Source organism: Balaenoptera musculus, chromosome 7 (genome assembly GCF_009873245.2).
Source record: "Balaenoptera musculus isolate JJ_BM4_2016_0621 chromosome 7, mBalMus1.pri.v3, whole genome shotgun sequence".
Lineage (NCBI taxonomy): Eukaryota > Metazoa > Chordata > Mammalia > Artiodactyla > Balaenopteridae > Balaenoptera > Balaenoptera musculus.
The window spans coordinates 19,332,468-19,346,766 of NC_045791.1; the positions used below are offsets into that span (position 1 = coordinate 19,332,468).

Sequence of the window (14,299 nt, forward strand, 5' to 3'; positions counted from 1 at the left end):
CTCTTTCTACTTCCCCATTGGGCTATGCCCATCCCAATTCAGTTAGTATTTAAGATGTAGGCCAAATTTAACATATAGGTGCAGAAAATAGTACTAATTTCCCATTTATGTCAAACTTTGATTGACTTCCTGAAAAGTGATTACAGTTTAAGAATTTGGAGGTCAGCTTCAAATCTTTCAGATAAAAATTGCCTTTCTTAGCGGATTTGTCATTTTGGGAAATGTTTTGCCCATGTTCGTTTGAACAGAATTGATTTAATACATTTTTCAAAGTTCTTTAGCATTACTAAAAATGGTTTCCTTTTTGTGTATAATGAAGAAATTATTATATAGCATGATATATAACAGCATGTGATATACTTATTAAACCTTTTATAAACAGGAGTACAAAGTTTTTGTATTGTTTTCTCTACTCCTTATAAAGCATGTGGTATATATTTTTTCTACTCTTGTTAATGAATCCTATGTATCTATCGTTGTATCTCTAGAAATAATTTTTCACACAGATGCATGCAGTACTACTACTTTCCTGTTTACCATGTGAAGTGTTACACACTAATAGCAACCACTTGGAACCTTTAGTGTGCCTTTTTCTGATACTTCTTTTTGAAAATGAAATTTTGCAGTTTCATTCCTTTACCACCAGACTTGTTTAGGTTTATTCTAAACAAAATGGGTAAGACTTTTGAAGGCCTTGGTTCTAGTGTTCACCTAAATGTTCTCTTATTCATTCTAAATTGAATTCACTTTATACCGAGGTTAAGGTTTTATTACTATGCTAATGGCTACATATTAAAACAGACAAACCTGTTGTCTGGTACCACAGTTGTCATTGTTAAGAAATGGACTAATAAAAATCCCATTTATATTTTTTTAATCCTAAAAGCAAATGTTATCATTTATAAACTAAACTAGAACATAATTTAATTTTGGTTTCTATTCTTCATGGTTATATATTTTATAGCACTTTCTCATCCTCAGTATTACAGTGTAGTATAAAATTGTATAGATAACTAGTGTAGATGTTGGATTTAGAAATAGAGCTTTAGAGAAGTTCTGTTTTCCTGAAAACTTGAAAGGGTAAGCTGTTTTGTTTAAATAATGGAGAGCCATATAATTTGCCTTAAGTTGAAAAGAAAGATGTTGAAGATATTAAATATAGGTTAAAAAATATGTAGGTGTATGTGCATATACACACACACACACTCTCTTAGTAGGAAATGAAACTGAATTTTCAGCTTACTATTGTGAAATTTGAGTCAGCTTCTCTTAAATCCTATCTAAAGAAGCTAGAGACATTAAAGTCCATTTATTTTGCAAAATTGAATAGTAAAATTTAAACATTTACAAAAACTATGAATTTGATATATCATCCAAAGCAAAATATTTAAATCTGATTTTGTTGTTGTTGTTGTTAATGTTTAAAATGTGACCAATTCTTAAATTTTAGTACGACTCTCATATGTGTTTAACATCATTTTGTCTGACTAACATTTCAAGTAACTGTAATTTGCATCTTACTCCACTTTTAAAATGTTCTTTCGTGTTAGGTATATTTTTTTCCTTTGCCCCTAAAACCACTTTCAGCTAACAAAAGAACATTTTCCCTACATTCTTCTCCGTTTCAATGACTTTTAATGGGTTATTGAATTTACATATTCTGAGGTGAAAACTGCAATAGCAATTTAAACTTACTTTTACTTACTTTTCTGTATGTTTTGATTCTTTCGTGGGTGGGGGTGAGGGTAAAAGGTTTGAGTTCTTTGAAGTTCTCCCCTGCCCCTGACCTCTGGAGATGAGAAAGTTATTATGCTACTTTGCTGCAGGATTGGCTGATGTCATTTTACAGGGACCTTTCATTTCTGTGATTTCTCCTTCCCTCCCCACCAGGAAAGAATGCCATACTTAAGTCACACTGCCTCCAAGACATCTGATGCTTTGATACTCTTCCTTAGCACAACTCTGCTAAACCCAAATCCCTTTTGTAAACCTTTATGTTGATGATCCACATGGGGCAGCGGGGAATTACAGGTGCCACAAATAAAAATAGGAGAGGGCAAGGAATTTGAGACCTGTTAGAGGGGGTGAGCTGAGGTGAACTGATCCTAGGTGAGCAGAGAGGAAAGGTATGTCAGTGATTATGAATGTAACTGGGGAAAAGGGGGAGACTATAGCAGAAGCATCCCTGTTGGGAAGAATAAGAAGCAGAAGAAGGGAGAGGGGAACTGTTTTCAATTTCAGTGTTTCAAGAAGCTAGTTGTTAAAAATTGCTTTTCTATTGAGGACCAGTATTGAAGCATCCTGATTCCCTCTAGAGTACTTGTATCTTTTCTAACGTTATGGTTAACTGGATTATATAATTTAAAAATAATACAGTGGTGTTTTCTATATCTACATCCTTATGATGTTTCTAGGTTGTTTATTCTCTGTTGATGCATAGTAGCATGATGAAAAACTGAGCAGTTTGTCCTCTCTGAGTTTGGGGGTTGGGGGTTTGTTTTTGTTTTTTTCTTTTGGTGGAAGTACTTAAACCAACTTAAATATGATGACTGAGGATTAAGTCTGGCAGGCAACTCTTTGTATTTTGTATTAGACTTCAAAATCTTTTCTTCTTCTTCTTCTTCTTTTTTTTTTTTTTTAAATCCAGGAGAATGCTTTATTGCAACTTTTAGCTGACTAGATGCTTAACTTAGTAACAAGTTTAGCCCTTGTAACTGGCTAGCTAAAAGCAAATCGGCTTGTTTCTCAGATCTTTGGGGGATAGCAAGAAACATTTGAGTGAATGTTGTTGAAGATTTTCAGTAGTATAGAAAATGATGGCGCTCTTGTGATATTTGTAAGTAGTAAGTAAAATTTACTTTTTGTGTACAAATCTTTGAAGTTTTTGTTGTGTTGAGAACTTTTCGATGGTAGCATGTTAAAGCTGATAGTATTGTCTTCGTTTTTTTTTTCTTTTCTTACAGCAAGCAAGGATTTGGCACAGACATCCTATTTCATGGCTACCAACAGGTTGTTATCCTGACCCTCTTTGTTGCACTGTTGTAGCACACTATAGCTTCCTTTAATGCAGGGCCCCCTCAATGTGTCTCTTACCCTTGTTGCAGCAGGAGACTGGACCATCTACTGTGGTGGTACCTTCCTGTCTGCTTTGCGGTGTATTGTACAAGGGACTTTTGGCACAGAGGGGTTAAATGCACAATGTGAAGTGTAGTGGTGCTTTTTGATGACATATTCTCGATTTGTGAGTGCATAAGTCTAAAATTGGTAGCCTGAATAGCAGCTAAAGATTACAAAGAGCTAAACTTAACGTAGAAATTCGAGCAACTTGGTAAGTATAAAGCTATTTCTAGTTTACAATTATAGTTAAATGACAATTTTTAAAAATTTCACATTGATCCAATCTTAACTTTAAAATAATCATTAAAGCTTTTTTAATAAATAAAATTTATATAACTTGGGTTTTTTTTTCCAGATAATACCCGCCAGTAGTAGATTAGTAGTAGTCACGTCCTATCAGTGCCTTGATTTGCATAAGTATAATTTTTACTTTAAAAAAAAAAACTTCCTCTTCAGTTCATATAAAGAATGGTATGGGTTTGTGCTTGATCAGTAGACATTTTCATCAATTCTGAAACTGAACTGGAAGAATAGTTTTTAAAAGTCTTTCACATCTAATATATTAATTTTGTTCTAGATTGATTATATTAATGATTTAAATTTGTTTTTAAAATGAGTCATTGGGGAGGAGTGGACCATACCATCTTTATGTGGTCCTTAATTTCTTGTGACACTGTTAAGTTTTGTTTAAAACTTTGGATTGGCAAAAGCCAATATATTTTCTTAGGTATATGTTGTTGGGATTTAACCTCTATCCCTAGAAATTCTGAACAACAAGGCCAAAAAAAATCACTTAAATTTAAAACTTTGGTTAGAAAAGGCTAGCTGTGACATGCTACATGCCCAGTCTTTGGCATGTCATGGAAGGAGAGAGGTAGTATTTTTGTAGTATTTAACAACATTGGGCCTTCAAGCTGTTCAGCAAAAGGTAAGTTTCCTCTGTGGCTTTGCTGAGAAGAAGATAGTTTTACCTAGATAGGTTTTAAGTTGTCTGAGTTACTTAAGAATTAATGTTTGTTAAGCCACATCAAGTGGTAATCCCTGATTATGATGTGTTATTGAAATCACCTTGTCAGTTTTACAGTCTTCTGCTTTTTCTTTAGTTTTTTGCCATGACATTACAAAAGAAACAAAAATACCACCAAAGAAAGTTTAAAGCGTTTTACTTGTATGTAGTAATTAGTTGAAATATACTGTCTTCCTCTCCTTTTATAGAGAGGTAAAAATACTTTTAATTTAGATGTAAAAAAAAATTTAGAAATATTAATATATTAGTAGTATTAATAAAATACTAATGTACTCTAGGAAGTAAGAGTGTGAAAATGTTCATAATCTATATAGGTTTTTTAGTGTTCAAATTTTTTGACCATAGTCATAAAAAGTGTTGTAATGTTAACTTTTAATTTAATAAAATAAGGTTTTATACTCTAGACTTGAAAAAGAAAACCTTTATAATTTTGTTTTTGCTCTAATCTTATTGGTAAATGTTTTTCTTTGTTTTACATATCTGAATTTCTATGACTCTTCGTTTCAAACCTGCTCCACAACAGTCTGCATCTTACAACCTTCTGTCTTCAGTATAAACCAACAGTGATAGCATGTGTATGCATTCATTTGGCTTGCAAATGGTCCAATTGGGAGATTCCCGTGTCAACTGATGGAAAACATTGGTGGGAATATGTGGATCCTACAGTTACTCTGGAATTACTAGATGGTAAGTAGAGAAAATAAATCTTTTTGTTACATTAAAATTTTTTCTTTTTATTATGGATTAAAACTTCTATCTACTTTTGTATAGGTTTGAAATACTTTTGTATAGGTTTGAAAAAATACTCAGTCCCCATATACTCATGCTCAATTGAAGTTATCAGTTCTGGCCAATCCAACATCCTCCTTCCCCCATAGTTATTGTGATGCCAATCCCAGACATCATTTCATCTATTTTGAAAAGATAAAGACTCTTTAAAGACGTAATTCCATTTTAACAATTTGGCAGTACAATTTAAAAGTATAGTTACATGATCAGGGCTTCCCTGGTGGCACAGTGGTTAAGAACCCACCTGCCAATGCAGGGGACGCTGGTTCGAGCCCTGGTCCGGGAAGATCCCACATGCCGCGGAGCAGCTAAGCCCGTGCACCACAACTACTGAGCCTGTGCTCCAGCACCCACGAGCCACAACTACTGAACTACTGAAGCCCGCGTGCCTAGAGCCCGTGCTCCGCAACAAGAGAAGCCACCGCAATGAGAAGCCCGCGCACCGCAACGAAGAGTAGCCCCCGCTTGCCGTAACTAGAGAAAGCCCATGCACAACAATGAAGACCCAACACAGCCAAAAATAAATAAATAAATAAATTTATTTAAAAAGAGAAAAGTATAGTTACATGATCAAATGAACAGGATGAAAATAAGGATTCATTAGCCTAAAGGGGAAAAAAATGAGTATATATTAACCACCACTCAATATCTAAAGCCCTTTCAAGACTTTTCAAAGAAATATGATTTATAGTACTACAGGTTGATAATACAAGAATACCTAATTTAAAGTACACTAATTTTGGGCTTCCCTGGTGGCGCAGTGGTTGAGGATCCGCCTGCCAATGCAGGGGACACGGGTTCAGTCCCTGGTCCGGGAAGATCCCACGTGCGGTTGAGCAGCTAAGCCCGTGCGCCACAACTACTGAGCCCGTGTGCCGCAACTACTGAAGCCCACGCTCCTAGAGCCCCTCCTCCGCAACAAGAGAAGCCACTGCAATGAGAAGCCCGCGCACCGCAACGAAGAGTAACCCCCACTCGCCACAACTAGAGAAAGCTGCCTGTGCACAGCAACGAAGACCTGATGCAGCCAAAAATAAATAAAATAAATAAATTTTTAAAAATAAATAAAAAATAAAGTAAACTAATTTTGTTGAGTTTAAAATGTATAAACACAAAGTCAGGTATTAACTTACTGTAGAATAGAAGATGTGAAGCAGTGAGCTAAAGGTATTTTCGTGGTAATATTCCTTGCTCTGTTCCACTGATGGTAAAGTGTGTCGTTGTCTTGCATTAATACGTATGAGTTGACAAGGAAAGATTGGGAGTGTAAGTTCTGTACATTATGGACCTGGAATTTAGAGGTCTCCTGATAGGACGTTTTTGTGGTAGAGAAATACGCAGGCCAGAGGCAGGGGATTCTTGGGGATTAAGACATTTTAACCAGGCACTCTAGATTTCAGAAAGGAGATAGGTAACATTTCTTACCTAATATATACATAAATCTAAACTGGTATGTTAGGTTTTCTGCTTCTTTTTGTGGGCTTTCCCTGATTTCCTTTACAAAATTGAAGCTAATTTGAAAACTGGATTTACATGACTTCTGTTATATAAAGTGAGAGACCCCTATGGCTTTGGAATGTAGTTTTCCATTAATATCTTAGATGCTTCTTTAAGACAGAAATTTCTTTAAGGGTCTGCTCCCTTTTCTGTGAAGGGCCAGGTAGTAACTATTTTAGGGTTTGTGGGCTATACTATCTATGCACCTAGACAACTCTGCCACCGCAGCTGGAAGGCAGCCATACGCAACCTGTAAAATGAGTGGCTGTGTTCCAGTAAAACTTTTATTTACAGAAACAGGATGCAGGTCATATTTGGCCCACTGGTGATAGTTTGCCTACCCTTGTGGTAAAATATGCTCTTTGTTAGGTCTCTTGATTTTGTTGGGTTTTTTGTTTCCTCCCTGAAAAATTTCTCCTGGATTATATACCTCATGCTGTATTACTGCCGCATGATTATCCTCTTTTCCTTACATTGCCAGAGGTTTTTTTAAAGGTTATTCAGAGTGGTAGGAAATCTTCAGTGAGTTGAAATAACATCTTCTAAAAACTAATGGGGGGTGGTGCTTCCCTGGAGGTCCAGTGGTTAGGGCTCCACGCTTCCATTGCAGGGGATGCGGGTTCGATCCCTAGTTGGGGAAGTTCTGCGTGCTGCGAGGTGTGGGCAAAAAAAAAACATTGTAAAGGAACTATACTCCAGTAAAAAAATTTTTTAAATAATAATAAAAATTAAAAATAAAAAATAGTGGGGGCTTTTTTTTTTTCCATCTGTGACTTGAAATTAGGTTACCTATGCCACCGTCTTATTTTAGCAGTCAATAGATAAGATAAAATAGGCATAAACTTAATAAAAATAGTTTGTATATATGGTGCTAAAATAAAGCTCACAAAAAGCGAGTAATCTGCCTTTTATCCTGCTCTTAAATTGTATCAATAGGTGAAGTCTTTTTTTGACACAACAGGAGGCACCTGAATATCCCTTTGCTTCTATTCTGAAAAGGCTCAAGTACATTATTCATTTGGAGAACCACTGAATAGGAATCTTGGACACTTAACACATTGAAAATTTCAATGTATTATGTAGCAGCCTTTTCTCACATTTTTATGGGATCACATTGTGATCCCGTAAAAGTAAAGTAACAAAGTATAAGATATTAAGAGTATCTGAATTTTATCATGGTGTCTGAAGCATCAGTGTTTACTAAAATAATTCATTTAATGACTGTCCCCAGAACAACGTTGGCTTGTATTTGGCCTACCTGTAACAGGGTTTGGCGGGGGGGGGGGGGGGGCAGGGCTTGGTTGTTTCGTTTTTTTTAATGATTAATAACAAACCCTCATGTGTTTTTTATAACTTGAATTTTTTCTGAAATTGAGTCAAAACAATTTATTGTTAATTTTGGACCTAAAGGCATGTGTCTGCTAGATTTACTGCTGTGTCCAAGTAGAAAAGTGGTCTTTTTTTTTTCAGATGAAGAAATGGTAGTACAGACATTAGATTGTTTTCATCCAGACTGAATCGAAAAGCTCCTGAGACTTTAGCAGGAATTAGTTGTCACAGCTTGTGAGCATATAATGGTGCCGAGTTTTTGCATGAATCTAGTCTCTATTAAATTGGCATTAATAATATTACGTGGGCTTCCCTGGTGGCGCAGTGGTTGAGAGTCTGCTTGCCAATGCAGGGGACACGGGTTCGAGCCCTGTTCTGGGAGGATCCCACATGCCACGGAGCGGCTAGGCCCGTGAGCCACAATTACTGAGCCTGTGCGTCTGGAGCCTGTGCTCCGCAACGAGAGAAGCCGCGACAGTGAGAGGCCCACGCACCGCGATGAAGAGTGGCCCCCGCTCGCCGCAACTAGAGAAAGCCCTAGCACAGGAACGAAGACCCAACACAGCCAAAAATAAATTAATTAATTAATTTTTTAAAAAAACCACACAATCACCACCAAATGTCAGTTCGACACACCCTAATAAAACTGGGAGCAGTTCTGAAGCCATTTCTATTGGAAAAAAAAAATAATAATAATAATAATAATACGTGACATTGTAATTCATTTGACTAATATTATTATTTGTATTGAGAGTGGCCAATAACTTTATTAATGACACTATTTTGGAGTCAAAAACTATAATTCATCATAACCACACCATTTTGGAAAAGTGGGTCATCTCATTGTAATCCTAAATTTTAGGAAAAAAATTGTAAAAATATGACCAGGGTGATTTACTGATAATGTTACTAGTGTTGATTGCTAGGAAGTTATGGGTATAGGAAAAGGAATTTTTTTCATTTAACTTTGAAATGGTTTTAAATCTAAAGAAATTGTGAAATAGTACAGATTCTGTACTATTATACCCTGCACCCAGTTTCTCTAATGTTAACATCTTCTATAATAATAACATGATTATCAAAACCAAGAAGTTAACATTGGTATAATACTGTTAACTACAGATTTTACTCAAATTTCCCCAGTTTTTTTATTCTAGAATCCCATGTTCCATTTAGTTGGCATGCCCCTTTAATCTCTTCCAATCTGTGATAGTTTTTCAATCTTTCCTTTTCTTTCATGTCCTTGACACTTTGAAGAAGAATGGTCAGTTACTTTATAAAATGTTCCTCAATTGGAGTTTGTCTGATGTTTTCCCATTATTAGAGTGAAGTTAACGCGTTTTTGGCAAGAATACCACAGAAGTGGGTTGTATCCTACTGTGCATTTTATCATGGGGTATCATGTTGATATGTCGTATTGCTGGTAATGATAATCATGATCACTTAGTTAAGGTCACAAAGTTACTAATTTTCTCTTTATAATTAATAAATATCTTGAGGACAGTATGTTGGGATTATACAAATATTCTCTTTTTCCTTAAACTTTTGCCCACTGATTTTAAAGAATCTACTGATGGATCTTGCCCATCACAATTATTACTATGATGTTTGCCTAATAGAGATTTTCCATTTGGAAGGAATTTTTTAAATGTGACTAAATTTTCCAGAGATTCTAAGTAAGCATGTAAAATCAAGGGGGTGTGGGAGGAGTGTTTTGTTTTGTTTTGTTTTGTTTAATTAAAACAAGTTTTTTTAAGATTCATCTTTGAAAATACCAGTTCAGAGCTGTGTCTACTTCTGTATGTGCTGATGGTTGAATTAGGAGGGTGATAGTGAAGTAGATGAACTCTTCAGCTTTCTTTCTAATATTGCCCACTTGAGAGAATTCTAAATCTAAAGGCACCTTCTAAGTTTTAAATTTGAATTTTATCTTTAGAGCTAACACATGAGTTTCTACAAATATTGGAGAAAACGCCTAGTAGGTTGAAGAGGATTCGAAACTGGAGGGTAAGAGAATTGGCGGGTTTTTAGAACATCAATTTGTTAACTACATAGCTAATCCGTTTGAATTTTTGTGGTTAAATATTCTTATTTCCAGTATTTGTAAGTAATTACAGTGTATCGTAAGCTACATACACTCATAATTTATTCAACTATGGTGCCCAGTAGACTTTGCTATTAATACTTTATAAATTCCTTATTTAATTCTCATAGTGATTACCGTGGAAATAGTCTCCTCACTTTACAAACAGGAAAATTAAAGCTTAGATGAGTTAAATTCCTTTCTCAAATGCTGGGCTAGGATTTAGTCTGCATCTAATTTAAAACCAGTGCTTGCAACTATTTATATCCTTTTTATGCCTCTAAATAAGATATGTATTTACTGGCAACATAAAGTGAAACCCCAGGTGATTTTATTTCCATGTATTTAATATAGAATTTTTATAAGCAAAGAAATTTGTATTAAATTCCTTTGCTGTCATTGCTTCTTCTGTGTTTTATTTAAATAGGCTAATCAGGCGGCTAAGAAACCAAAAGTAGATGGACAAGTATCAGAAACACCACTTCTTGGTTCATCTTTGGTCCAGAATTCCATTTTAGTAGATAGTGTTACTGGTGTGCCTACCAACCCAAGTTTTCAGAAACCATCCACATCAACATTCCCTGCACCAGTACCTCTAAATTCAGGAAATATTTCTGTTCAAGACAGCCATGCGTCTGATAATTTGTCAGTGCTAGCAACAGGAATGCCAAGTACCTCATACGGTTTGTCATCACACCAAGAATGGCCTCAGCATCAAGAGTCGGCAAGGACAGAACAGATGTATTCACAGAAACAGGAGACATCTTTGTCTGGTAGCCAATACAGCATCAACTTCCAGCAGGGACCTTCTGTATCACTGCATTCAGGATTACATCACAGACCTGACAAAATTTCTGACCATTCTTCTATTAAGCAAGATTATACTCATAAAGCAGGAAGCAGTAAACACCATGGGCCAATTTCTGCTACTCCTGGAGTAATTCCTCAGAAAATGTCTTTAGATAAATATAGAGAAAAACGTAAGCTAGAAACCCTTGATCTGGATGCAAGGGATCATTATATAGCTGCCCAGGTAGAACAGCAACACAAACATGTACAGTCCCAGGCAGCCAGCAGCAGTTCTGTAACCTCTCCCATTAAAATGAAAATTCCCATTGCAAATGCTGAAAAACCTGACAAATATATGGCAGATAAGAAGGAAAAGAGTGGATCGCTGAAATTACGGATTCCAATACCACCCACTGATAAAAGTGTCAGTAAAGAAGAACTGAAAATGAAGATAAAAGTTTCTTCCTCAGAAAGACACAGCTCTTCTGATGAAGGCAGTGGGAAGAGCAAGCATTCAAGCCCGCATGTTAGCAGGGACCACAAGGAGAAGCACAAGGAGCACCCTGCCAGCCGCCACCACCCCGGCGGTCACAAGTACGCCCACTCGCACAGTGGCAGCGGCAGTGGTGGCAGCAAGCACAGTGCTGAGGGGGTACCACCCCCTGTGCTGAGGAGTCCTGTTGGCCTGAGCAGTGATGGCATTTCCTCTAGTTCCAGCTCTTCAAGGAAGAAGCTGCATATCAGTGATGCCTCTCACAACCATCACTCCAAAATGAGCAAAAGTTCCAAAAGTTCAGGTAGTTCATCTAGTTCTTCCTCCTCTGTTAAGCAGTATGTATCCTCTCACAACTCTGTTTTTAACCATCCCTTACCCCCTCCTCCCCCTGTCACATACCAGGTGGGCTACGGACATCTCAGCACCCTCGTGAAACTGGACAAGAAGCCAGTGGAGACCAACGGTCCTGAGGTCAATCACGAGTTCAGTGCACACAGCCAGCATATGGACTACAAAGACACATTCGACATGCTGGACTCGCTGCTAAGTGCCCAAGGAATGAACATGTGATCACTTGTTTAGGTCCACTTTTCCTTTCCTTTTTTAATTTAAAAATTGTTAGAATGGAAAACTTCCTCCTGATCTAGCAGTGGTAACACCTGCTGTTACTGCCACTGCTTCAATATTTGTAAGTGCTGCTTTATTCTTCATTCTGAAAAGAAGAGATTATAGTAAACAAGTCTTTATCTCCACATATGATAGTGTTATAAATACTGTAAAAGCATGGAAGGTGCAAAACTCAGTATTTCTACAATTGCAGCTAAGAACATTAGGGTGAATGGCTGGCTGCTTCTAGGAATATAAGATGCCTCAAGCATTTGTTTATTTATAATTTGAATACTGTAGCTATTTTTTGTTGTTGCTTGGCTTTTGAATGAGTGTAAATTGTTTTCTTTTGTGTATTTATACTCGTATGTATGATTTGCATGTTTCAATGATAAAGGGATAAAACAGTATACTGACAACTGTTTACAAGAAAGTGGAGAAAAATGTACATACATTTTTGTATGTTTAGATATTACCATAAATACTCAGGATTGGAGCTGCTTGTAAGTATAACAATATACAGAATAACTTTATTTTATCTTGTCAGAGTCCATCACTAATCTAAAACAAAGGTGGCACTTTTTCATGTTAACCTTAAACTCTAGGCCTTACTGGAAGCCACTGAAGGGGGACACTTCACTACCAGATGGGTATGCAGTGCCACAGATGGTCATTTACACTGTGAGGCACTGATTCTGCCTTCAGAGGTTCTGACCAGATTGGCTGCTGAAATAGCCCCTAATTTTCTGAAGGCTTGAAGAGGAAAAAATAAAGTTTACATACTCTTGATGTGAAGTGCATTTAAGTGTTTGTTGGCTTGTTGCAGTACTATAAACACAGAGCTGTTAATAATGGTTATGTAGATGACTGTGATTTGAAAACTAAATTCACAAAAACTTACATTAGTGAAGAATTAGTAAGTCTTTTTCTTAAATAGAGAACTTGAACACTACGTATCTGAACAGTAAACAGGAATCGCTTGTCCTTCAGCGTTCAGAAGGACACCGTGTTCTGAAACATACTTCTCCCCTGAAGCGCGTTTGTGTGTGATGCCGTGTTTCTTTTTCAGGTAAATGCAGTCTTCCGTATAAAAATAAAATTAAACTTATTGCTCTTCAGTTCTTTTATATTCTAACAATAAATAAAACAAAAAGATCATTGACTGTGCATTGTACCTGTATTTATAGCTTATGGTTGTTAACAGGAAGCTCACTGAGAAAAAAAAAAAAGGTAAGCCTCCAGGTAAACAGCTAGTGGAGGTTTTACATTTGTTTGCACATCTCAGTATATTCCTGTTGAAGTCAAGTTTGCACAGTCTTCTGACTTCGGAACAAATGATAGACTTTAACTTGTTTAAAATTTGTCTTAAATGCCGGTAACATGGCTCTGGTTTATCAGCTAATCTTCAATTCTGTGGTAAATCTTTGGGCTGTTGAGTATCTTTGAGATAGGTTGAATTCAACTTCTGTTGAATTGAAAACTGTCTTAATTTTTCCTCTATGTATATGAATTATTTTTGTTACAAAGCCACTGATATGTGCACAATTGTAATTTTACTCAAGTATGTTGCAGTTGTAAATATTAGAGAGTTTAATCTCGTGCTCTACTCTTATTTAGCAATTACCTGATCTGCCAGTAGCTTTATAATTTTTTTTTTAAGATAATTGTTCATTATTTGGTCAATGTTATTTGAACTTAGGATACTAGGATCCTCTTTCTAGGGACTTTGCCTAGCTAGCATGTCCTGACTTTGTTCTTGTCTGGCATAACTTTAGTAATCTTTGTCATCACATGTAACTTTGTTACTCTGTATGGCATATTATTGTATCCATAAACATGGTAATTTTGATACAGTTATACTTTTACAGTGGTACATAATCCAAGGACTAGTATAGAATTAAGATGAGTGCAAGATGAGGGAGGGAAGGGTTTTGTTCTTGGTAATTTAGATGTGAAACCTCTAAGGAGCTATCATGTGAAACGATGTAGGGTGGTTGTGCTACTGTATAATTGGGTTGATAATACCAGGAATTTTAATAAGATTTTGTAAAGAATATGCAGAAAAGTAGTGAACTTATTTTCAGTATGACATAGAAAACAATGTGAATATTTAAGGTCTGTGACTATACTTCACTAAGAATTTGCAGAATTGTTTTGAGATGTGAGAATAAAGGTAATTTTGTTGAATCTTTATTGGTGCTAATGATGGACAGTTAAAAAGGTAGCTAGTGTATATTGTTATGGGTCAGTACTTATTAGTACTTCCAAAATTGAATTTGAAATGCTATGTATTCACTTTTCACTCTGTAAATGTAATTCTTTACAATGACTTTATTTATTAAAGGGCAGCCAGTTGTAATTTTTACAGGACTGTGTGAGCTATTCAAACTCTTCAACCTCTGAACAGGATATTAGCTTCCGTAAACCACAATGGGGATAAAATATGGAATTTCTTTTAGGTTTCGTTTCCATTAAATGAGAACCCTTATAATTCATATTGCCATGAATTTAACCATCTCATTTGCATAAAGTAGTTCATCAGCCTGGTCCCAATAGGCTCAACCAA

General features: G+C 36.1%; 1 protein-coding gene across 18 annotated transcripts in view; it reads left to right on the plus strand.

The window, feature by feature from the left end:
• Positions 1 to 14,098, plus strand: part of CCNT2 (cyclin T2) — a 48,094-nt gene extending 33,996 nt beyond the window's left edge. For 13 of the 18 annotated variants that reach the window (XM_036857021.1, XM_036857020.1, XM_036857035.1 and 10 more), the window contains 4 exons: positions 2,964 to 3,009; positions 4,668 to 4,831; positions 9,696 to 9,766; positions 10,270 to 14,098. In XM_036857021.1, coding sequence (XP_036712916.1) covers positions 2,964 to 3,009; positions 4,668 to 4,831; positions 9,696 to 9,766; positions 10,270 to 11,697 — 1,709 coding nt within the window. In that variant the 3' untranslated portion in view covers positions 11,698 to 14,098. Of the gene's footprint in view, positions 1 to 2,700; positions 2,844 to 2,963; positions 3,329 to 4,667; positions 4,832 to 9,695; positions 9,767 to 10,269 lie in introns of those variants that run through there. The other 5 variants (XM_036857022.1, XM_036857023.1, XM_036857036.1 and 2 more) reach the window with 4 other exon arrangements.
• Positions 14,099 to 14,299: the final 201 nt, after the last annotated feature.